This window comes from Silurus aristotelis (genome assembly GCF_946808225.1).
Source record: "Silurus aristotelis genome assembly, chromosome: 11".
NCBI classification, from domain to species: domain Eukaryota; kingdom Metazoa; phylum Chordata; class Actinopteri; order Siluriformes; family Siluridae; genus Silurus; species Silurus aristotelis.
In genome coordinates, this window is record NC_139584.1 from 6,955,074 (window position 1) to 6,981,171 (window position 26,098).

The 26,098-nt window shown below is 40.4% G+C and overlaps 1 protein-coding gene across 1 annotated transcript in view; it reads left to right on the forward strand.

Annotated features, from left to right (window-relative positions):
- Window positions 1-238: 238 nt before the first annotated feature.
- med27 (mediator complex subunit 27) overlaps window positions 239-26,098 on the forward strand; it is a 75,837-nt gene continuing 49,977 nt past the window's right edge. The window contains exons 1-2 of the mRNA XM_083555249.1: window positions 239-478; window positions 2,477-2,621. Coding sequence (XP_083411375.1) covers window positions 276-478; window positions 2,477-2,621 — 348 coding nt within the window. The 5' untranslated portion in view covers window positions 239-275. The remainder of the gene's footprint in view (window positions 479-2,476; window positions 2,622-26,098) is intronic.

A 26,098-nucleotide genomic window follows, 5' to 3' on the forward strand; every position in this document is an offset into this window, starting at 1 on the left:
TTCTTCAACAAAATTGAAAAAAGGGAAGATACTTTATGAATATATATGAAGCATTTTGCAATTATAAATGAAGTGTTAATTAGAAAGTGGTGCTTGGAGGTTTCATTTTAACGTAATTCTGTAACATCCAGTTATAAAACTAAACCGCAGTCATTAAAACTAGTTGAAAATACGCCTTTTTTCTAGTTGAAACTACATCTCCCAGGTTAGCCGGCACTGCGCTGACGTCATATATGCGACGGATTTAATGTTTTCCCACCAGGGAAACAACAGTCATGGCGGATGTTATGAATGTCGGTGTGAATTTAGAAGCTTTTTCTCAAGCGATTAACGCCATTCAGGCACTTCGGTCCAGTGTAACCCGAGTGTTCGACTCATTGAAAGATGGCATGAAAAATAAAGAAACGCTTGAAGGACGAGAAAAAGTGTTTATTGCGGATTTTCAGGACAACTTGCAGGCGGTGAACCGGGACCTGACGTGAGTTCAAATCTCTGGTTCAAACCTTTTACTGCAATAAACAGATTTCTGTTTTGTTTTGTGCTTTTGTTTGTTTGTTTGTTTGTTTGTTTGTTTGTTTGTAGCATGTTTAAGTGTTTGAGTTGTTATGGCCATAACAAAGAGACTCAGTGACCTATTTATCGGGGGTTTAAATAGTTTCATGCTGCAAATTGGGCGAAATGAACTGAACATAATTGGTTAAAACATAAAATTATATTTCTAATGCTTTTGACAAATATATGTATAATTCTAAGTTAAATAAAAAAAAAAAACAACCCATAGTGGATTACTTAAATAATATCCCCAACATGATATATACAGGTTTGAATGTCTTATGGGTTGCCAGATTGATCGCATCGACATCGACAGTCAAAGTTAAGTCAGCTTTTATTGACATTCCCACCATATTGACATTGCATTTTACATTTACAATACATTTTTGCAAAAATTCTTATCCAGAGCAATTATCTTATTTATAAAACCAAGCACGTGAGGGTTAAGGGCCTTGCTCAAGGGCCCATCAGTGGCAAATTAGTGGTGCTGGGATTTAAATTCACAACCTTTCGATCTGAAATCCAACATCTCAACCACTGAGCTCCTTCTTCCTCTTCTACATATACAGTACAGTGTACTACTATATATTCTACCATATACAGGAGAGTGCACAGTAAAATGAAACACTTACATGAGATGAAGATGCTACACGAGACAACTTAGATGAACAATAACTTAACGGAAAACTAATTGGGACACGACATTTAGTGCAAAAAAGAACAACATAAAACAGTGAGACAGTGAATCCAGGTACACTGTAGCACTGACCAGTACAGAAGTCTGATGTTGTTGCAAATGAATTGTCCATCTAATAAATACTGTACATGCAAACACTGAGTTTTATAAGTATTCACTCCCAATACACCCACATTTTGTAATGGCGCTAGAAATTGCCATGAAGTTTGGATGCCTTTAGAAGTCATCGAACAAGGTGCATGTCAATATAGATAAACCCATTTCTAAAGGACCCCCAAAGTATGGTTGGAAAAAACCCAAACACTCAGCAGCATGGAACCAATAGCAAGGTGTTCTCAAAAGCTCATGCATTCTGTAGTAGTATTAATCATAGTTTAGTTAGAGGAACCCAACCATTAGGGTTACACAAACCAGTGCACTCACAGTGCAGGTCCCAAACCTGGAAAAACGTGAAGGGTTGCTTTAGGAAAAAATCTGTTGAGGCCCGAGTTACCAATGACCGCCACAGGTATCGTTAGCCAACAGGGTGGAAATTGGGCTACTGTTGGCCGAAGGAGGAGAAGGAGAGGAGGATGACGTCTACAGAAACAGCACAAAATGGAGAAGTGTAGGAGAGTGGAGGTTTGGGTTGGTACATTAAATGTGGGTACTATGTAGTATACAGCCTGTATATTTCTTCCTGGTTAATGTCCAGATAAACAAAAGATTAGTCAGAGAAGCAACCTGAAAGATTCCTAGATATTAATGAAGAAATTAAAGATCCATATCTTAACACGCACTTGTGAAAGAACAAGGGGGCGAATACTTATGCAAATCTTTCCGATTTTTCTTTCTCCGAAAAATGCACAGTATTTTGATTTGTTGCTCAGATGTTATTTTCCAAATTAAATAATAATTTACAGTCATTGGGGTATTGTGTTTAGATTGTAAGAACTTAAATGAATTGATTTGGTAAATATTAGGAAGGGGATTATAGTGAAGTCTGGGTTTATTAGTTATGGAGTTATGGATGTATTTTTTTAATAGATTGTTTGATCCGATTTGGCAGCGCATTCATTTACATGTAAAACTGAGTATTTATTCATAGCACTAATCTCAGGTCGGTTCCTTATTTTTTCCTCTAATACTCGTTGCATTTGATGTTTCCCACATGTTTATGTTGAATATGTTCCGTTTTCGCAGGAAAGCGTGTGACTGTGGCTGCGATTGTATGTTTTTGTTTTGTAGTGAGTTGGAGCGTCTGAGCAATCTGGTTGGCAGGCCGTCAGAGAGTCACCCGTTACACAACAGCGGCCTTCTGAGCTTAGACCCGGTTCAGGACAAAACCCCTTTGTACAGCCAGCTTCTACAGGCCTACAAATGGTCCAACAAGGTAAACAAAGCTTTACACAATGATTCTAAGCATATGTCGTGAATTTATTCGTTGAATTCTCCTGTGATGTATTGAGTAAAAGTCTCCCAGGGTGTTTACTCTGAAGTCTAACCTATAACAAGACCTTAATGATTCATCTGAACGGGATTGTCAAGTGAGAAACCAGAAAAATGATCGCAAATGGTGATCTCAGCAAACACTTTTTCCCTTTCTTAATTACAAAAAGTCAGCGATGTTAGGAAGCTGGGGTCAGAGCGCAGGGTCAGCCACGATACAGCGCCCCCTGGATCACAAAGCTTTAAGGGCCATGCTCAAGGGCCCAACTGTGGCAATACTGAGGCTTGAACCCCCTGACCTTCTGATCAGAAACCCAGAGCCTTAACCACTGATTTACTCGATTTTTGTTTAGTTTTTCTAGTTTTGCCAAAAGCTTGATTCTGACTGGTAAAAAAAAAAGAAAACGGAGGATGCTGAGGATAGAACTGTTCGAACAGCCTGAACAAATGGTGGACAGCACCATTTAGGAACCTTGGAGATGTCTTCAGGCTGCAACCAATACAAAGAGCTTTGGTGCAGCGGGTTTTCTTCATCAATTACAAAAACACGGTCACGGGGCATCTGTGAGCTCATGTGTGCAGAAGTGGGCAGACAGATGTTACGCCCCCACCTGATTGATTGGGAGGAAGCAGTTGGCTGGATTCACATGGATGAGAGTTCGTATCTGTTGGTTTCCCTTTCGAAAGACTGAAAACTAAAGTAGGACCAAAGGAAAAATCCAAAAGAAAGTTGGTGGCTGGATGCTGACAAAGTTGACCATCAAACCAAAAGTTAATTGATGTTCGCCAAGTCCCATTGAGCACATGCAGATAAGCAGCTCTCTTTGGAACTTTGTAAGGAACCAGACTCTCCTCTGGCTAAGAAGATAAATGCTTATATACTGTTGATACTGTGGTGCAACGGATCACAAAACTCACAGTTCGGATCACACTACGGTTTTTGAGTCACGGATCGGATCGTTTTTTCGATCAGCAAAAAAAATAATAATAAAAAGAGGGGCGGAGTCGATATAATTTGCTTCCCATTAATTACAAGAAAAGTTACAGCAAGGAAACGATCCCATACATGCGATTACAGGAGGCTTAATTTAAGTTCTTCTGCTCCTCCGCTAGCCACTGTTTTTATAACTGATTAACACGTCCCTCTCACGTGAACACATCACATGACTGCTCTGTATAGGGGGGGGGGGGGGAACCTTTCCTTCTGTTTTTCATTCTGCGATCGTAAAAAAATTAAGATAATCCCCAATTGCGCCCCGGGTTCAGCGCAACGTATGAAAACTGTGGTCGAAGGCGATCTACTCTCACTGAAGGGGGATTCTTTTCCTGTAACAGCACATCCAAAAGTCCAGTAGATTTATTAAATACAGACCAGCGCGTCATTCGTCTTATCCATTTATAGTTACATTTATGGAAACTGCAGACTGAGCAAAATGAATTAGTTCATATGATCATTTCCGTTATAGCCACTCCAGCCAGCTATTTCTCTCACTGCCCCCCTGAAGATAATGAGAGGGGATAAAAATGCAGCAGACCTTCTCATGCCTGCAAAAGCTCATTCCAAAAAATGCAAATTAAATAATCTCACTGGAAATTTCATCACATGCACAATGATAAGATTCTTTTTTATTTATCAACACACAAATCAAGAATAAAGGAGTAAATGAGTTGGGACTATATGAAGGTTCATTATCTTACACCTAGAGAGTTTTCATTCACTTATTTACTGACCATTCAAAACGCTGAGTCATGTCTTCCCCCGGTGCTATACTTTTAAAAACTTTATGCCATTAAGGAAATGTTATTCTGATTATTGGGCCATAAATGTACTCCGCTTACAGCTTCCCTACTGAGAAGTTGCTTCACCACTGCACAGCTGGTCAGGTCAGCTCAGCTCGATGGGTTAAATGCAGTCCTAAGCATGCTAAAGTAGCTTGTAATGGAGCTTAAGTCTCGAATCAATAGTATATTATCAATAATGTATCCAAGATCATTGGACGAAAGATGCCCGCGTGGTACTTCAGGTAAGTTGGCCAGTATTGGGTTTGAAATATTTACTGGGACGAGTGGAATTTGAACAGACTCAGGGTTTTATTACGCATAAACCATACTTCATAATCCTAAATCACACAAGCTTTCCTGTACACTCTTTGGTTTTCCTTGGCGTTAAATAAAGAAATAAATAACCTTTTTTTTACTACAGTGTCTGCACTCGCGCCCTCGGGAAAACCGAGCGAACCGAACAGAAATCCACCGAAGTAGTATTTCTAAGCGTCCGGATTAATATCAGGTCCTTCAGACAATCCTCTTGATTGTCTGCAGATGGCACCTACCCCTGAGAGCACGCACTCCAGACTCAACAGATGCGGACCTTTTTAACACGGTCGCACCGTTTTCTCAATATCAATCACAGCCAAGTGCCTCGACTCTTTGATCGTCAGTACTTTTGTGCGCCGAGTGCTTTCCGACAGGATTCGCTAAATTTCCTTAAAGGACGCTTTTCTTTTATTCGGCTCCTCTTTGATGTGCTCAGGTGGATACACGGGCATCTGGATTGGTCTTTTGATGAACGAGATGTTTAAGTTGCTTTCGGACGCTCAGTGTAACGAGACTTGCCCGATGAATCATCAGATGAGAGTTCTTAATTATAGCGTCTCTGGATCTGCAACTTGACTTTGTGTCCGAGGTGCCATCATCTAGAGTTTTACACTTTTTGACCCCTCGCCATCATAACACAGGAGATACCAGTTTTCGGTCGAAGCGACGGTACGACCAAATTCAGATCAATGTTGCTTTGCGGAAGAGGACGCAGGATGGGAATGTTTGCTTTCTTGCGAACTCGATTTTGCGAGAAAGTGAAAAAAGTGTACTTGATGGTGAGTGGTAAAAAAAATAAAATAAAAATGGAGGTGCTGTTATTTATTAAATAGCTGTAGTTAGGATTGCAAAGGGGCTGCAAATTTAAGGTAAATTAATAGAACATTTTCATTGAAATGTCATCTGGGGAATTTGGAAAATATTCCAAGTTGGAAGCTTGCCAGGAATTTATGGGAATTTATGGGAATTAGAATTTTACTCAGAAGCTCTGAAGTAAGTGCATGTGATTGGTGAATGTGCAGGGTAAAAATTCATCTGATATTGCAATAAATCTAGTTGTTTTAACCAAGATTATCCAGCAAGAGAATTTTTCTACAAATACATTTGTAAGCCTGTTATAAGGCTTATTAAGGCTAAATTCCAAGTTTATTCTCATTAATTTCCATATAAAGTGGCCCCTTGGAACCCACAGGGGTTACGTTCTAAGACCCCCTCTATGAGTTCAGAAAATCCGCAAATTTTGGACGCACCCCCGCAGCCCCTATGGTACCTTAGTGACTTCATCTAGACATTGTCGCTTTAATTCAATATTGAGTTTTTACATTGTTTTAAAATTTGTTAGTAAAAACATAGTTTAAAATGTTATTCCTAACGTTCCTATAACTTTATAGTGCTAGGCTAGTGTTTATTCTCTAATTAGCAGAGTTGTGAAATAATATGGACTCTCAGATTATTCCCGAAAATTGCACAATTCCTGTTGGCAGCAATGGTTTCACCCTGAAGTAATGGAATAGTTATGATTCTTGGAAAAGTCCATTGTATCAGATCTTTTTAAGAGTTCATTTGGAACATGCCTATGTGGAGAATCTGTGAGTTTCTATTGGGTTGAGGGTTTGGAAAATGGGAGACTTCTGTGGTTTAGTGATGATGAACTAAGTGCTGCAGTTAGGAGACGCTTACAGATCAAACTCCGCAGATCAAAATGTTTGGTCCTATTTTCAATCACAATATCAAAAGAATCTCAATACTTTCATAGTTCACAACATGCCAAATAATCTAAATGCTAAATATATCTTTTTGCATCTTATTATTCAGTCTCATCCGAAATCCTAAAATAGTTAACTAATGACATGACAGTAAATAATTAGATTTAGAACCCCAGGGTGGCAAATCTGTGGTGGATCCAGATCCACAGAAACGCTCTTCCTCTTCATGCCACGCTTCCATTGAGCTGATTTGGAGTGACTGAGATGAAAGTGTTGGATCAATGGCGCTTGTCAATACATCGATCAGGCTGCGTACTGGCGAGTGCAGTTAGTCCTTCTTTAGATGTTTCCCTTCTACGCTCACTTGCCTGTTCACCACCAAAGCAAACCGACCCTTTTATGGAGCATCATCTGATTTCAAATGAGGCTATTCGAGGAAACGTAGTGGAATGCATAACGTAGACACCGCTTCTTTCACGTAGAGGCCAAAGTTGAAGTACAGTGATTGTGCTTCTGGCTTATACAGCGGTTATCCTACCATGGATTATTCATAGTGTCCAACCCCCGGTTGATGGACTACCCTTTGGAGCGTTGTGTGCATCCAGAGGCCCTGCCAATAGGCCGAAAAGCTGCAGACACGGGACTTGTATACATTCGAGGAGTTTGTTGGCCTTGATCTGCCATGCTGGTTTCAAGCAAGGTGTAGGCGCTTGCTCTGTGACCTACTTTTGCGCATGCTGCACATTTGTGCATCGGATTGAGTATAATTACTGGGTGTAAAATATTGTTTCTTCCCCTCCTCTTTCCTCTCTCCTTACAATCCCAAGCTAGGGTCAGGCCCCACAGCAAAGCGATTTGAGGCATGATTAGGAGAACTCTGCTAGACCTACTTGGTGTGGATGTAGGCACTGAGAAGAGATGCTCTACAGGACTATCGATGCTCCCTCGACTGTTTTGCTGCTGCAGTACAATTCTCCTATACAAACGTGCCAGCACACACACACACACACAAGTATAAAACGCAGTCGATTTGTGATGCTCCTGCCGTGCCGATAAGGGCTGGATTCATGCACTGGAGGAGCGCTTTTCCTTTTCCGTTAAATTTGAGAGTCAGGAATTTATCAAACGGCCTCAAACTAAAAAAGTTTGGAGCTCATGCCGGGTGCACACTGTGTGATTTTGTTCACGACTTGGTCATCTAAGAAGGTCCTAAATTGCCGGCGGAGCTCGTCGGCGAGAAAGAGAACTCCTATTGGTTACTCATCTTAGCAAAAGAGCACACAAGAAAGAAACCCCCCCAGAAATGACAACGACGAGTAAAGAGGAAATGCAAAAGACGCTTTTCATTCTTTCTCTTGTCTTTGCAACTTAGACAAGATCGATGAAAGCTATTCAAATCCGTTCATCGCCGCAGGTGAAAACGCTGCTTGCTTTATATATTCACAGTTCTAGCGCTTACCTGTTTAAATGCAGAATATGGACTACTGCCATCTGCTGTATGGGAGAGTTATGTTTTCTCACATAAGCGCAGCACAGACACACAGGTTTTGGTGCGTCAGAGGCGCCTGCCTAATAATCGGCCTGATTTGCAGCACAATCGGCCGATGCGGATTAATAATAAATAAAAAAAAAAAGCCCAAAATCGGCCCGATTAATCAGTCGACCTCTAATCCAGATTGCTTTGCTGCTAGCTAGCATTAGCGAGAGAACGTGGGTTTTAACGTGCCACGGATCGATGACGTAAAACTTCAGACAAGTCTTATTCTTGTGTGCCTTGGCTTTTGACGGTCATACAGTTCGACATTATGACAGCTGAGATCCTACAGTGTGACATGGCGACCATGTTCGTACACACTCTGACCAACAACAATATTAAAGGACTATTTAAAATCGCACAGTGTCCGCCCAGCATAAGTCGTTAAAGAAAGCGTCTGATCCGCTTCGCTCTCTTCACCCTTTTAGAGGAACCTTGCAGGTATCGCTCTACTTACGATGGGTTAGATACGTTACAACGACCCCATCGTGCGTAAAAAATATCGTAAGTTGAAGATGGTACTATGACTGTGACAGCCTTTCCTGCTTCATGCTGATTTCTAACTTTTATTTTCTGCTTCAAACTAATAGCTTTCCTCTTCTTTTTTTCCACTACAAGCAGGAGACATACTTGGGTGCTTGGAAGACATGCTTTTAGCCTTAAAATTGCTGTTTGAAACAGAAAAAAATACACATTGAGACAGCTTTACTCCGTCGACCGCTAGCGAGGGTGGGGCATCTTACAGGGCGAGAGATACACTCATCCCGTCCAACGTATCGTACATCATACGCTGCTGCCTGTGCCTGTTGCGTAAAATTTACAACATTGTTACAATTTTGTCATATCAATATCGTCGCTGTGAAATCGTAAGTCAAACCATCGTAACTCAGGGAACATCTGTACTTAGACATCTGTCAGCTCTCTCAGCGACTACTTATGTCCTGCAATTTTTTCAAAAGTTCAGGGTTGCGTCATCTTTCAAGAAATCGGACCTGACCGAATGGATTTATGTATGTAAGCTAGTAACGGTTTCCATTAAATAGAAGCATGTCCAGCCCCCGGCTACATCCTGCCACTCAACATCGCATTGTGCCCATTTGGGTTATTTGGAGAACTCTCAAGGTCTATTTCTACCTCAGGCCCTTGTTTTATTAAACAGGCTTGTTATTTCCCTCCACTTTAGCTAACCTAAGGTGATTATGGGTTCTTCAAAACCTTTCATCATGACAATATTTTCTAGGTTGTGGGAAAAACCTTTTGATGAATCTACCGTATTTTTCGGACTATAAGCCGCTACTTTTTTCCCACGTTTTGAACTCCACGTCTTAAACAACGAAGCGGCTAATTTATGGATTTTTCCTGGGGTTTTCCCAGGTTTCACAAACTTCAAGCCAAAAAAACTGAACCCCATAACATTTAGACCAATGAAATTTCCGAACAGAAACGAAAAAACCTGTGTAATAAACTCCCCAGAGAAATACAGTGTATTATACAGTGTAGAAATACAGACGAGCTCGTATCTCAATTTGCTCGCACATCAAATCAGTTTTCAATATTGAACATACTTAAAATGTCATTAATCGTTCCAACCCTCAAAATGACACCCTGTTTTTATGTTTTATGTTATTAAATTGGAAAATACATTTCTAAATAACAAATCTTGTATAAAAACATAATAAAAGAGAATGTAAAGATATAATAAGGTTTTATTCAGTGTATTTTCCTTGGAGATGAGACGACTTAAACTAACGAAAACGCCGGTGAGGTGTGTGTGTGTTTGTGTGTGTGTGTGTGTGTGTGTGTGTGTGTGTGTGTGTGTGTGTGTGTGTGTGTGTGTGGAGGGGGGGGTAGAGGCGATAAACGGAGGCGGAGGGAAAACTCGTTTTTTACTATCACTCCTGTACACTACGTATCCCTAAACTTTAAAATTTTTACTTTTTCTTCTTTGCTTATCTTAATTTTCGTCACAATCTTCGCTTTCTGGCTTCCCTTCGCCATGTGGCAGCGGCCTATGTGAGTTCGTACCTCAATTTTTTTGCTCGCGTAACAAAGCAAACAAATCGACCTAGTGACTGCTCGTACCTCGAAAAACTCGTACATTAATGCACTCGTAGGTCAAGGTACCACTGTAGTTGTGAAAGGAAGGAGGAAGACAGTGAACAATGACTTACCTAGTAGGGTACTGTTTAAATTCAAGCCCGTTGTAGCGCGTTGAGTCTGGGTGAAGGGAGAGCTCACTAAAACTCCAGTTGCATATAAGCACAGACACAGGTTTCCAAAACTCGTGCTTTTTTATTTTTCTTTGCAACAGCGTTATGGGTTAGTCAAAGAAACTTAAAAATGAGCATCAGAAAATAAAAAGGACATAATCCTCGGTCTCCACACATGCAGGAATACCGGAAGAATGCAGTGCCGGTCTTTTCCCAAAATACCGCTATGCTCCTAATAGAAGCGCAACGTATTTCACCCGTTACACCGTGTGTAACGTGTCTTTCATTAAAGCCTGTGTAAAGTACATTAGTGTAGACAGGTGCGGCTTATTAATGTTCAAAATAAAAATATTTGTCAAATTCAGTGGGTGCGGCTTATATAAGGGTGCGCTTTATAGCTCTCAGGGTAAAAGTAAAAAATAAATACTCGATTCAAAAGTTGACTGAAATGTTTCTTTTGTGATTCGTCTTTTGTTTTTCCAGTCGTGTTCCATCTTGAAAAACAGATGTGCTCAGTAAATGCAGCCAACAGATTAGATTTTCCTTTCCTGTACAGTAATAATAGCTTCCTTCCCGATAAAAATCTTGCTCTGTCTTTTTATCAGTGTTTTTTTTTTTTTTTGTGTGCACGTCTCTTGCGCATGACAGGGGAGCCACTGTATCATTGTCAATTATGTCGAGGCTGTCGGGAAGGGAGGGCGTGCGTAACAGCATCTAACACTGTGATTAACGTCCACTGCTCCCGGCTGACTGGGAAACGCAGGCACCGGGTAACACGGAGCCAGTTAAGAGCGTGCTTATCTGTGCTTTTGCGCACAGGTATGACATTAGATAGTTAGCCTCAGCTATTTCTGCAAACAGACTCCTGCTGGCCGCTTTGGCAGGTGCCTTCGCACTTCGGCGAATTATGAGATGAGCCACGTTAATACCCAAATGGCATGCCGAAGGTGGCAAAATTTCCTCCTGGTTTGGAATTCGCTTGGAAATGCCTATCAGTCAGCTCAGTTATCATTCCAACAGAGTTCTGCTCTGTAGAATAATGTGTACATGTAACTCACTGGCCAAATCTTTTGTTTATGTAAATTGTCAAATCCTTCACTCCAAGGGTCTTGATTTAAAGAACCACATTGTCTTAGGGTTAATTTCCCATTTATGGTTAAAGTAGCAGGAGAGTGTGGTTAACTACAGCTCAAAGGATGTCTTTTAAAGATTTCCAGAATCTCCCTCTTTTCCAGTGCATGACTCCTTTCTTCTTTTTTCTGGAGCTCAGTTTCTTTACTTTATTTCAAAGCTTTGGCTCATTTGTCTCTTCCAGGATCTGGCATCTCCTCTTTCTTCCTGGACTTACATCCTTTACTTCATTAAAGGTCCTGGCGTCTCTTCTGTCTTCCAGGATGTAGACCCTTTACTGTGTTAAAGGACCTAGTGTCTTCTCTTTCTTCTTGGACTTACACCCTTTACTTCGTTAAAGAACCTAGGGTCTCTTCTGTCTTCAAGGATGTAGACCCTTTGTGTTAAAGGACCTGGGGTCTCTTCTGTCTTCAAGGATGTAGACCCTTTGTGTTAAAGGAACTGGTATCTCCTTTGTTTTGGACAGTTTAGTATATTCTTTTGTGTTAAAGGACCTGGCATCTCCTCTGTTTTCCAGGACTTACCCTTTACTGTGTTAAAGGATTTGATGTCTCCTGTGTAGTCTAGGACTTAGACCTGTTTCTATGTTAAAGGACTTGAGTTTTTTCTGCTTTGTCAGGGCTTGTCAGGGCTTGTCAGGGCCCCCCTTCATGGCCTTAGCTCTTTCTACCCTTTTCTGACCGCTCATTCTTTCTCCTATTTAAAAAATCGGTGCTTTCTCTTCTTCCAGATATCTGTAATTTTCGGTTTCTTCCAGGCCAACGTTTCTTTGCACATCTTCCAGCTTAGCATTTTTGCTTAATTCTTAGTCTTGGCTCCTATGTTTTGTTCCACGGCTTTGTCCTTTTGTCCGTTTCCAGTGTTTGCCTCCTTTTTCTTTTTCCAGTGCTCGGCTCCTTTGTCTTCTTCCAGATCTAAGGCAATTTGTTTTTTTTGCTCTCTTCATGGCTTCTTGGCATTTTTATTATTTTTTTGTTCTCCTCTGCCAGCACTCTACTTCTATCATCTTTCTGTCCAACTCCTTTCTTCTCCTCCAGGACTCGGCTCTCTTTCACTCACCCTGTTCTTGGCTCTTTTAATCTCTTCCAGACCGTGGCTTATTTCTGAGCTTGCTGGAGTCCTTTATTTGTACCAGTATCAGTTCATTTTGTTTCTTTCAAGCCTCTGTGTACATCTCCTCCTTCTTTTCTCTTTTTACTAATTCTGGGGTTGGGTTCTTTTTCCTGCCTCTGGTTATAACTACCTATTTTCTTTTAGCTGTTCTCTAGTGCTTTTTTCTTCTTCTTCCAGAGAACCAGATATTGACAGGGTTTTAAATACTTTCTACTGTTAGTGTTTCAAGCTTTTTTTTTTTTTAATTGTCCATCATCAGCCAGATTCAGTAAAAGGACTGAAAATACTGCCTTTTTACCTAAACTTTAAAGCATTCATTTCAGATGAGACCATTATTCTGAAAACCTACTTAGTCTATCTAGGTCTTAAATGAGACATTTCAAGTGTTGTACATCAAAATCTTAATTATAGTACACTGGCTTGTTTGATGTTCCCCTGTCTGTTCTTGCATATTCATAAAACTGAACAGATGGTCTTAACATTTGTTTTTTAGGTAACTGCTTAGCATTTCTTCCCCTCTTTTCTTTTTTTCTTCCGAAAATACTTAGCTGCACATTCTGTTTGTTACAGAATGTAACTAAAATAATATTGAGTGATTCTTTTTTTTTTTTCCTTGACTCCAGAACCCTCTGGTCTGATGATTTACCTTCTCAAGGTCACATTGCCGAAGGCAGTGTACATGTTTCCATATCAGCGCCAACTGGCCTGCACAAGGCACCCAGCTAATGAGTGTTCACATCAAGACCTTTGCAGAATCACTAAGGTGGAAATTTACTTAAGCATGAGAGGAAAGGCACCTTCTCAAACATTGTACTTTAGCTCATTATTTCATATAGTTTAGTCAGCATGCATGCTCATTGTATTTCCTCTGAAAGCACCAAGGTTACTTTTACACTTCTACCACTTTTGAAATGTTGGGGAATCTTTTAGAACAATGACTACTACTACTTTTTGTGTTTAAAGGTATTTGGAATTAGCTAATAGTCCCCAGAAAAGTCGCACCAGAAAAGAAAACCTCCTGTGGCCAGTTGTAGGCTTTAATCATGTGTTGAATGTAGCTGTCAGAAGAAATAAATGGCGAGCGTATAGCCCAGCACTCACGTCCAGATCAGAGTACAGCAAACTCGCCATCACAACATGTTTCAGCTATGTAGTTAATGATGGAGAGCACAGCCGTCGATCGCTGTGCCAGGCAAGACTAATAGGTCGCACCAGCCTTAAGATCAGTTTGGCACAGGGGGAGGAAGACTGGGAGGGGGGTAACACATAGAGAGCAAGAAAAAAAAAAAAAAACGAAAAAACTGTGACCTTTTGAAAATGTGCTGCTCGGAGAAAAATGTTTGATGGTGTAATGTTGCAAGCTTGGATCCCTTATTAGTTTTGCTAAGAAAAGAAGACAAAGTTTAAAGAAGAGCATGCTCTGTTTGGCTTGGCCTGCTAATTCCTCGTTAAAGGAGCAAGGAACCAGGCCAAACGTTTGATAACGGATTTCCTTATAGTGGATATGGTAGTGAAAAGGAATGCATTATTCAGATGGAGGAGATCATTGTTAAAAATGAATGGGAAAGTAAAATAAAAGACATTTTATACAATGCAACCTCGATACTCGTGGGGGGGTATTACGTTCTATGACAAATCGCAAATAACAAAAAAAATGGTGAGGTTTTGACTCTCCTTTTGATGGTTCCTTTTTAAAGGGCAATTGTACATGTACTGTAAACTCAACAAAAATTGTGAATTACGTGTCATAAATGTTTTATTTACTACTTGAAATTAATAATACAATAATAAAATAGTTTTTCAAACATTTTTATGTAATTTATTAGTACAAACTGTTTTGAAATGTTACTCCGAACTTCCGAGCCACTTACGGCTTTATGCGAACTATTTTCTAAGAGTTCCTCTTAGTCTGGTTCCAAATGAAAAATCGCCAACTGTCGAGGTGTCAAGGTCATGGGTATCGAGGTTCCTGTGTGTGCGTGTGTGTGCGCGTGTGTGCGCGTGTGTGCGCGTGTGTGCGCGTGTGTGCGCGCGTGTGCGCGCGCGTGTGCGTGCGTGTGTGTGTGTGTGTATATATATATATATATATATATATATATATATATATATATATATATATATATATATATATATATATGTGTATAATTCCAAATGAAAAAAATATATATGGTTCCAAATGAAAAGTCTTGAACTATCAAGGTCATTATCAATCTATCTGTCTGTCTGTCTGTCTGTCTGTCTGTCTGTCTGTCTGTCTGTCTGTCTGTCTGTCTGTCTGTCTGTCTGTCTGTCTGTCAAAGCGCTAAACTTTTATTATTAAGACTAGTAATTTGTGACTAATATTTTACTGTATATGTAGATTGATTTTTTCCTTCACCAAACTGTTTCTGAAGCACGTTCTTTCAGCACCACTGCTGCTACATGAATACTTCAGAGACCGAGGCGTGTCCTAAAACTCACATAGAATACAGATTAACATGGCAGAGGTAGAGCTGCATCTTCCTGGAGACAGAACAAGAAAACGAGGTCTGGTTTTATTTAATCGCTTTTTAATTGCTCAACAAAGACCTGTTTGTGAAAGAGCCATGCGTTAGAAGTCAGAAGGCACTCAAGTAAATTAATGATTTGCTGTCTGTCTGAACCAAAGAAATAAAACCGAACTATTTGTTCCATATTGATTTGCACAGTATCACGTTTTTCCATTGTATTGTATTGAATCGTTTTGTGTCGAATCGAATCGAATCGAAATCGGATCGCACTGCATCGCAAGGGGTGAAGCCCATCGGTAGCTGCTTCATATGTATTTTTTATGTATCGTATCATTGGATATGCATTGAGATGCGGATCACCTTGAAGTCATGAAGATGCACATTCCTTTTGTGTGTGTGTGTGTGTGTGTATGTATATGTGTGTATATATATATATATATATATATATATATATATATAAAATGTATGTGCATATACATATGGAAATAATTCAGATGGGCAGTTCCAGTTGGTTAGATATCTAATTTAAATGTAAAATATATTACGTTCGCATTAATATTAAAATACAATATATCTTGTCTGAAAATCATACAGAGATTAGAATGAAAGCCCCCCTTTGGACTCGTTTTTAGTCGATTCCCACCTTTATATTCGGATAGCATGTACAGAGAACTTTCTGGATCTTTCAGGAATGTACCAAACTCAGTAAGTAAAGAAAACTTACTGATCTAATAGCAATGTTTGGGGGGGCTGGTAGTCAACTATTGTTTTCAACAACATTTATCCTGTACTATACATGATAGACATTATTGGTCCTCTAATGTCAGTTGTTGTGTCTCGGTTGTTGTTTGTTACCTTCTTGGCTAGGCGACTTGTAATCCAGGTTAAATGAAGGTTACAACCTAATGAACAAAATGTATTATGTGTGGAACAACCAGAGAATTTCAACTGTCTTCATTCGTTTTTTTTGTCGGTTTGATCAGTTAATGACCACCCAGCGCTCTGCACAACATTTTACTAATTGCTACTACTTAATTGCAGCTTAATTTCCCCAAAGCTGAGATAAATGTCGTGTCTTGTTTGCCATCACAGATAGTTTGCTTTTTTAAATTCTGTTTGTGTTTAAATTCTAGCCACTCGTTTATGGTTAGCTGATATTAGACGAGGGTAGAGGGGGGGTGGGGGGGCATCTCGGCGTAATTTTATCAGCGGCCAGCGCCGGGTTCGGATCTTATTAAAACACTGCTGCACTGTCACACACCTCGCTCGCCTTGTTCAATCACGGCTGCTGCAAACTTGTTTAAATCCAAATGAGTTTCTGCCGAGGTATATGCCGGATGTCATTTGGGTTTCCCATATCCCTGATTTATGAGAATCAGGTGGTGAAAACACCCCGGACCCCAGGATCCTTGCTTGATATTTAAAAAAATTAATTAACCCCCTCCGAGCGTGAAACAACGCCAGTTCTTTTCCCCCCTGCCCGTCAATCTTCTTCTGTCTTTCACATCTCTTTTTCGTCTTCGGCACCGGTTTTGACGATTCTCGTTGTGTTTTTAAAGAAACCCCTCCGTATTTCTGCTTAAATGCCACTTAGAGCAAATAAACCCACCGATTTCACCGCCTTGACTTTGCGAGGGGGGGGGAGTCGCAGTATTTATATCTCGCTCTTAAAAGTTCCCGCTCGTTCCGGTGCAGATTTCTGATCCAACCTTTTGAAATGTTACACTTTGGTCTGCGTCGCTCTCGCTCGCAAGGTTAGCTGCTTTTAGTCTGTTTGAAACCTCGACTTACTTATCTGCTTTTCAAAAGAGTTCCCGGAGACGCGGCACAGTTCCCCCACCACCGCCAACACCCCCCCCCCCCTCCTCGCACCACGGGAGACGAAACTCTGCACTTGTTAAATGTTTGCCGCTTTGTAAAGACGTCACACTCCCCTACTTTTCATGCCTTCTACTAATTAGACAGGTCTCGCGTTTCGCCTTTGTGCTAGTTGCGCTAGTTATTTATGCTACCTTCGTGTAAGAATCAACACTGCAACACAACCAGGAATGGATTTTTTTTTTTTTTTTTTAAACAAATCAAACCTCTTTCCCAAGGTCATTTTTTTTCCCCTCCCGCAAATGTAAAGAAACTCTCATGCACAACGATTGTAGAGTTACCGTGAGCGGAATCTTAACGATGAGAAGATCAATGAGAGTTGTAGCAACACACAGTTAGTATTCGTTAGGCGTGCTCCTGGCTCCTAACAACAAATATTGGTTATGAGGTGAGTGTGCAATTAGTTGCATACAGTATAGGGGAAACTGCAGAGGTTGTTTTATAAAGGCGGGCGGAAAACCTTGCTCTTGTCAGCGTTAAATTTACAAACATAATTTTATAAATGCATGAGATTTTTATTTATTTTTTTTCTCTCTCATCTTGAGGAAAAATTGCAGTGAAAGCATAAAACTAAACTGTCTAGGCAACTCCAGCTAAGTGCAGTAGCTCAAATATTATAGTTCAACTTGACGGATTTACCACAATACATGACAAACAGCTAGAATTTTCAATTCCGAACCAATTCAACATACAGATTATTTTTTTCTGACCCACTTGCAACTGAACTTGAGAAAATATGTGAAAGCAAACATTTATTTATGTATATTACATTTAGTATGTACACTATATAGAAACCTGGCGTAAGATTTGCAGTCAGGATGCAGTCAGCGTTCCAATTCAATCCCAAAGGTGTTCGCTAGGGTTGAAGTCAGAGCTCTATAGCAGGCCACTCAAGATCTGAAACAAAATGAAAATTTGTTCAAGGAGCTGAATTTGTGCATAGGGGTCATGCTGGAACATGTTTGGGTCTCCTAGTTCAAGTGAAGGGAAAATTAAAGACAATTGTGTTTCCAATTTTGTGGTCGCAGTTTGGGGAAAAAGCTGCATATGGCTGGAAAAATCCAGTCTCCTAATGAATTTGTCCATATAGTTCATACAGTATACTTTACAACTTGACCATAACTTTGATATTTATAACTTCATAATGGAAATCTTATGAATATCTATGCAGGGGGGAAAAAACGCCCCCCAAGTATGATCGATTTTTAAATGATTTATTTGAATACATAACAAATCACACATAGTAAACCAGAGATTCCAATCAGGTCGGGCTTCAATCGAGGCAGTGCACATCGGACCTGCAGAAATATCAGATTTGATCTCCGAGAAGAGACCGTGAGAAACGACGACTTTAAATATGTTGTGATTTTGATGATTGTTGCGTGCACACACTGTGATATTTATATAGGTAAAATCTTTGGATCTTCGCCATACATTTATAAATAAAATATCTGTATATGTAGAACAAAAGAAATAATTTTGTTTTGTATCATTTAATTATAATGTTTGATTTCCATATATACAAAAACAACTGATGAAATTCATTTAAAAATAAATAAATATATATGCAAGCGTCAGTATGTGTATCAGTATTTTTTTTTACAGTAGGAATATTTTTATTAATGCATATGCAAAAGTTAATCTGAGTTTCTCATTTTATGCCTTGAAGCAGAATCGAAAGAATCCTTTATTTTTTCCCCATGTCAGCAGTGAGGTTTGTTTCTTTTCGTACAGATATTTTTAGCTTCACCTTCTCTAAGTAGTTCAGGTACTGTACCCAAAAAACACCTGTGCTAAAATATTCCAGGTGCCACCACTGGGTGAAATCCATCCACCACAGGAGTTATATGGGCTTCCAGTGCTTTTCCTATTCTTATTTTGGCTGTACGTCTCTCAGAGGCTGTCCAGCTTTGTTTTGAGCCGTGTGAGAGGTTGTGCTGGATGGGCTGTTCTCTGGTTTCAGAGGTTGAGGGTGGAACTGTCTGTCTGTCAAGATGTCCAGGGTGACTTCTCAGTCTTCTGATCCCTCGCTTTAATCTTTAGCTGGACCTCAATACAATTTCTATTTCACTTTGCTTTCTCTACTTTCTCTACTACACACACACACCGACTGTTGTCTTATTATCTTTGTAAGATGCCATGTTTCATTGCCCAAATTAGTATAATTATCAGTGCGCTATCTATCTCTCTATATATATATATATATATATATATATACAGTGAGGAAAATAAGTATTTGAACACCCTGCTATTTTGCAAGTTCTCCCACTTAGAAATCATGGAGGGGTCTGAAATTGTCATCGTAGGTGCATGTCCACTGTGAGAGACATAATCGAAAAAAAAAAATCCAGAAATCACAATGTATGATTTTTTAACTATTTATTTGTATGATACAGCTGCAAACAAGTATTTGAACACCTGAGAAAGTCAATGTTAATATTTGGTACAGGAGCCTTTGTTTGCAATTACAGAGGTCAAACGTTTCCTGTAGTTTTTCACCAGGTTTGCACACACTGCAGGAGGGATTTTGGCCCACTCCTCCACACAGATCTTCTCTAGATCAGTCAGGTTTCTGGCCGGTCACTGAGAAACACGGAGTTTGAGCTCCTCCAAAGATTCTCTATTGGGTTTAGATCTGGAGACTGGCTAGGCCACGCCAGAACCTTGATATGCTTCTTACAGAGCCACTCCTTGGTTATCCTGGCTGTGTGCTTCGGGTCATTGTCATGTTGGAAGACCCAGCCTCGACCCATCTTCAATGCTCTAACTGAGGGAAGGAGGTTGTTCCCCAAAATCTCGCAATACATGGCCCCAGTCATCCTCTCCTTAATACAGTGCATTCGCCCTGTCCCATGTGCAGAAAAACACCCCCAAAGCATGATGCTACCACCCCCATGCTTCACAGTAGGGATGGTGTTCTTGGGATGATACTTATCATTCTTCTTCCTCCAAACAAGTTTAGAGGAATTATGACCCAAAAGGTATATTTTGGTCTCATCTGACCACATGACTTTCTCCCATGACTCCTCTGGATCATCCAAATGGTCATTGGCAAACTTTAGACGTGCCTGGATATGTGCTGGTTTAAGCAGGGGAACCTTCCGTGCCATGCATGATTTCAAACCATGACGTCTTAGTGTATTACCAACAGTAACCTTGGAAACGGTGGTCCCAGCTCTTTTCAGGTCATTGACCAGCTCCTCCCATGTAGTTCTGGGTTGATTTCTAACCTTACTTAGGATCATTGAGACCCCACGAGGTGAGATCTTGCATGGAGCCTCAGTCCGAGGGAGATTGACAGTCATGTTTAGCTTCTTCCATTTTCTAATGATTGCTCCAACAGTGGACCTTTTTTCACCAAGCTGCTTGGTAATTTCCCTGTAGCCCTTTCCAGCCTTGTGGAGGTGTACAATTTTGTCTCTAGTTTCTTTGGACAGCTCTTTGGTCTTGGCCATGTTAGTAGTTGGATTCTTACTGATTGTATGGGGTGGACAGGTGTCTTTATGCAGCTAACGACCTCAAACAGGTGCATCTAATTTAGGATAATAAATGTAGTGGAGGTGGACATTTTAAATGCAGACTAACAGGTCTTTGAGGGTCAGAATTCTAGCTGATAGACAGGTGTTCAAATACTTATTTGCAGCTGTATCATACAAATAAATAGTTTAAAAATCATATATTGTGATTTCTGGATTTTTTTTTTAGATTATGTCTCTCACAGTGGACATGCACCTACGATGACAATTTCAGACCCCTCCATGATTTCTAAGTGGGAGAACTTGCAAAATAGCAGGGTGTTCAAATACTTATTTTCCTCACTGTATATATAACGGCAATATTCATGATTTCATGGGGAAAGTTGGACCCCTTAAGACATACAAACATGAAAACACACACACACACACACACACACACACACACACACACACACAGCTTCTGATTTCCGGATCGTGTGGTTTCTCTGTTTTATATTAATGCTCTCTCTTTCTCTTTATCTTCCTTTCTCCTTTTCCTTCTCAGATCATCCTTCTCTCTCCTCCACCTCCTAGCTTTAACTCACTCTTCCTTTTGTGTGATCCCTCTGTCCTACTCCATGGTCCAGTTTTTCTTCTTTTTTCCTTCCTTTCTTCCCCTCCCATTTTTTCTCTCTTTTTGTCAGTTTTTTTCTTCTTCTGCCAACTCCTTTACAGTTGTGCTCTCCTTCTTTTATTCTTCTTGTAGCTCATGCTCCGGGAGATGTTCCATCTTCTAAGCGTATGATGTGGAGGCTGAGAGGGCTAAAAGTGGGGGAAGTGGGGCTGTGTGTGTGTGTGTGTGTGTTGGGGGGGTCCGTCTCAGCTGGATAAATCTATATCTTTGAAGGCTCTGTGGGGCTGAAGCACTGAAGAAAGCAACGCGACTCTAATTGAATGTAACGTCGTAGCAGGAGACTGAAACACGCGCCAAAGACAACACAACACAACACAACAGAGGCGAGCTAATGACAGATGTGGCTGGCCCCTGTCCAGTCGTGGGCTGTCATTTTCCAGTTTGCTTTCCGCCGAGACAAGGATAGATATTTAATTAGTGACAAGCTGTTCCCAATGAGATGTACATTATCTTCTTCTTTAATTTAAACAAATGGTATAGAAGAAGATATAAGGTGTGTGTGTGTGTGTTTATTATTTTCCTCACTGTATATATATATATATATATATATATATATATATATATATATATATATATATATATATATATATATATATATATATATATATATATATATATACAGTGGGTACGGAAAGTATTCAGACCCCCTTAAATTTTTCACTCTTTTTTATTTTGCAGCCATTTGCTAAAATCATTTAAGTTCATTTCTTTTCCTCATGAATGTACACATAGCACCCTATATTGACAGAAAAACACAGAATTGTTGACACTGTTGCAGATTTATTAAAAAAGAAAAACTGAAATATCACATGGTCCTAAGTATTCAGACCCTTTGCTCAGTATTTAGTAGAAGCCCCCTTTTGATCTAATACAGCCAGGAGTCTTTTTAGGAAAGATGCAACAAGTCTTTCACACCTGGATTTGGGGATCCTCTGCCATTCCTCCTTGCAGGTCCTCTCCAGTTCTGTCAGGTTGGACGGTAAACGTTGGTGGACAGCTATTTTTAGGTCTCTCCAGAGATGCTCAATTGGGTTTAAGTCAGGGCTCTGGCTGGGCCATTCAAGAACAGTCACAGAGTTGTTGTGAAGCCACTCCATCGATATTTTAGCTGTGTGCTTAGGGTCATTGTCTTGTTGGAAGGTAAACCTTCAGCCCAGTCTGAGGTCCAAAGCACTCTGGAGAAGGTTTTCGTCCAGGATATCCCTGTGCTTGGCCGCATTCATCTTTCCCTTGATTGCAACCAGTCGTCCTGTCCCTGCAGCTGAAAAACACCCCTACAGCATGATGCTGCCACCACCATGCTTCATTGTTGAGACTGTACTGGACAGGTGATGAGAAGTGCCTGGTTTTCTCCACACATACCGCTTAGAATTAAGGCCAAAAAGTTCTATCTTGGTCTCATCAGACCAGAGAATCTTATTTCTCACCATCTTGAAGAACTCCATGCGGGCTTTCATGTGTCTTACACTGAGGAGAGGCTTCCGTCGGGCCACTCTGCCATAAAGCCCCGACTGGTGGAGGGCTGCAGTGATGGTTGACTTTCTACAACTTTCTCCCATCTCCCGACTGCATCTCTGGAGCTCAGCCACAGTGATCTTTGGGTTCTTCTTTACCTCTCTCACCAAGGCTCTTCTCCCCCGATAGCTCAGTTTGGCCGGTCGGCCAGCTCTAGGAATGGTTCTGGTCGTCCCAAACATCTTCCATTTGAGGATTATGGAGGCCACTGTGCTCTTAGGAACCTTAAGTGCAGCAAAAAATTTTTTTGGAACCTTGGCCAGATCTGTGCCTTGCCACAATTCTGTCTCTGAGCTCTTCAGGCAGTTCCTTTGACCTTAATGATTCTCATTTGCTCTGACATGCATTGTGATCTGTAAGGTCTTATATAAACAGGTGTGTGGCTTTCCTAATCAAGTCCAATCAGTATAATCAAAAATTTCTGGACTCAAATGAAGGTGTAGAACCATCTCAAGGATGATCAGAAGAAATGGAGAGCACCTGAGTTAAATATATGAGTGTCACAGCAAAGGGTCTGAATACTTAGGACCATGTGATATTTCAGTTTTTCTTTTTTAATAAATCTGCAAAAAGGTCAACAATTCTGTGTTTTTCTGTCAGTATGGGGAGCTATGTGTACATTCATGAGGAAAATAAATGAACTTAAATGATTTTAGCAAATGGCTGCAATATAACAAAAAGTGAAAAATTTAAGGGGGTCTGAATACTTTCCGTACCCACTGTATATATATATATATATATATATATATATACAGATACAGATACAGTGAGGAAAATAAGTATTTGAACACCCTGCTATTTTGCAAGTTCTCCCATTTAGAAATCATGGAGGGGTCTGAAATTGTCATTGTAGGTGCATGTCCACTGAAAAATCCACCAAAAAAATCCAGAAATCACTATGTATGATTTTTTAACTATTTATTTGTATGATACAGCTGCAAATAAGTATTTGAACACCTGAGAAAGTCAATGTTAATATTTGGTACAGTAGCCTTTGTTTGCAATTACAGAGGTCAAACGTGTCCTGTAGTTTTTCACCAGGTTTGCACACACTGCAGGAGGGATTTTGGCCCACTCCTCCACACAGATCTTCTCTAGATCAGTCAGGTTTCTGGCCTGTCGCTGAGAAACACGTAGTTTGAGCTCCCTCCAAAGATTCTTTATTGAATTTAGGTGTGGAGACTGGCTAGGCCATGCCAGAACCTTGATATGCTTCTTACAGAGCCACTCCTTGGTTATCCTGGCTGTGTGCTTCGGGTCATTGTCATGTTGGAAGACCCAGCTTCGACCCATCTTCAATGCTCTAACTGAGGGAAGGAGGTTGTTCCCCAAAATCTCGCAATACATGGCCCCGGTCATCCTCTCCTTAATACAGTGCAGTCGCCCTGTCCCATGTGCAGAAAAACACCCCCTAAGCATGATTGGTCCCAGCTCTTTTCAGGTCATTGACCAGCTCCTCCCGTGTAGTTCTGGGCTGATTTCTCACCTTCCTTAGGATCATTAAGACCCCACGAGGTGAGATCTTGCATGGAGCCCCAGTTCGAGGTAGATTGACAGTCATGTTTAGCTTCTACCATTTTCTAATGATTGTTCCAACAGTGGACCTTTTTTCACCAAGCTGCTTGGCAATTTCCCCGTAGCCCTTTCCAGCCTTGTGGAGGTGTACAATTTTGTCTCTAGTGCCTTTGGACAGCTCTTTGGTCTTGGCCATGTTAGTAATTGGATTCTTACTGATTGTATGGGGTGGACAGGTGTCTTTATGCAGCTAACGACCTCAAACGGGTGCATCTAATTTAGGATAATAAATGTAGTGGAGGTGGACATTTTAAAGGCAGACTAACAGGTCTTTGAGGGTCAGAATTCTAGCTGATAGACAGGTGTTCAAATACTTATTTGCAGCTGTATTATACAAATAAATAGTTTAAAAATCATACATTGTGATTTCTGGATTTTTTTTTTTAGATTATGTCTCTCACAGTGGACATGCACCTACGATGACAATTTCAGACCCCTCCATGATTTGTAAGTGGGAGAACTTGCAAAATAGCAGGGTGTTCAAATACTTATTTTCCTCACTGTGTGTGTATGTATGTATATATGTGTGTATATGTGTGTGTGTGTGTGTATATATATATATATATATATATATATATATATATATATATATATATATATATATATATACATATATATATATATATATACATACATATATATATATATATATATATATATATACATACATACATACATACACACGCAAACACACAGAGAAATAAATTCTATAAATAAAATGTTCGTATAATTTAACATAAATTATCACTTGGTTAAATTATATAATTATTTTATATAATTGTCTAATTTGTAAAAAACTTTTTTCCCTGTCCAAAAAATATTTTTTTTTTCCTTCCTTATCTTGTTTGAAAAATATCTATTTCTCCTTATTTCCTTTTATTTCTTTTTGCACTCGGCCTTCCTCCTCATCCGCCGCATTCAATTTTGCAGGATCTGGGCCTTTCCAAACAGGCCTCATTATCCGCGAAAACAGGGTGTACATAATTAAAACAATATCCCGTTAACGCAGCGGCTTTGGCGCGCCAAATTAAAAGAGGGGGAGTGCTGCGCCGTCTGCTTCTCGCTTACAGAACGCCGCTCGGCAGCCTCCGAAAACGGCTAATTAGCTCAATAGGAGGAATATTTTAATAGCGATTAATGAGTCGTCGGTCTACGTGAGTACTGAAGTGACGAATCCCTAAACGGGAGATTTGATCAAAACCTGACTTGCTTCCCCCTACGACGTGAGCCTGCATGTTGTTCATCGCTCAATTTGTATGATTTATTTCATCAGTAAATGCTTGCCAGCTCTTGGGTTTTTTTTTTTAATTGCGCCATGTACACAACATATTTAGGGTTGCTTGTTTCACCCCCCCCCACCCCTGGTCCGATCCTGGTGAGAAAAGGCTGGTTACGGATGTCGGATCATGACTCCAGAAGCTGGATACAGTGTTGGATCATGAGCCCTGACTGACAGATGGTTGGCGTCCAGCCCTCCTATCACATCCATCAGCATAACTCCTGACAGCCGAGTGACACAGCGTTACACCTGTGTGTTCCGGAGAGCTGATAGCTTTCACGCGGTTTCGTCACTTGAGCGAGAACGTTGCCGACGGCCTTCAGAGAGAGCAGACGCAACATCAAAGCCGAAAACGCTGTGATCACCCTGTTAGACTCAGCTGGAAGAGGAATAGAAAGAAGCTAAAAAGCAAGAAGTGGGCCAGTAGTGTTTGAATGATCGTTTGTACTGAATATCATCATAGTCACTGTATCAAAACTTACCACATTACATCATTCTTTTATTCATCTTTAGCACCATGTTATCCTGGTGATTTGGGTAGATTCAGATCACTGCTTATTCTCTGGGCTTAATACAGGATGCCCATTTCCAGATATCTGCGCACACACACACACACACACACACACACACACACACACACACACACACACACACACAAACCTGGAGTTTCCTGCAGTACCTTTGTTTTTGAGAGGTTGTAAACTCGAAGGAGACCCAGAGAGAACATGTGAATCTTAAACAGAGA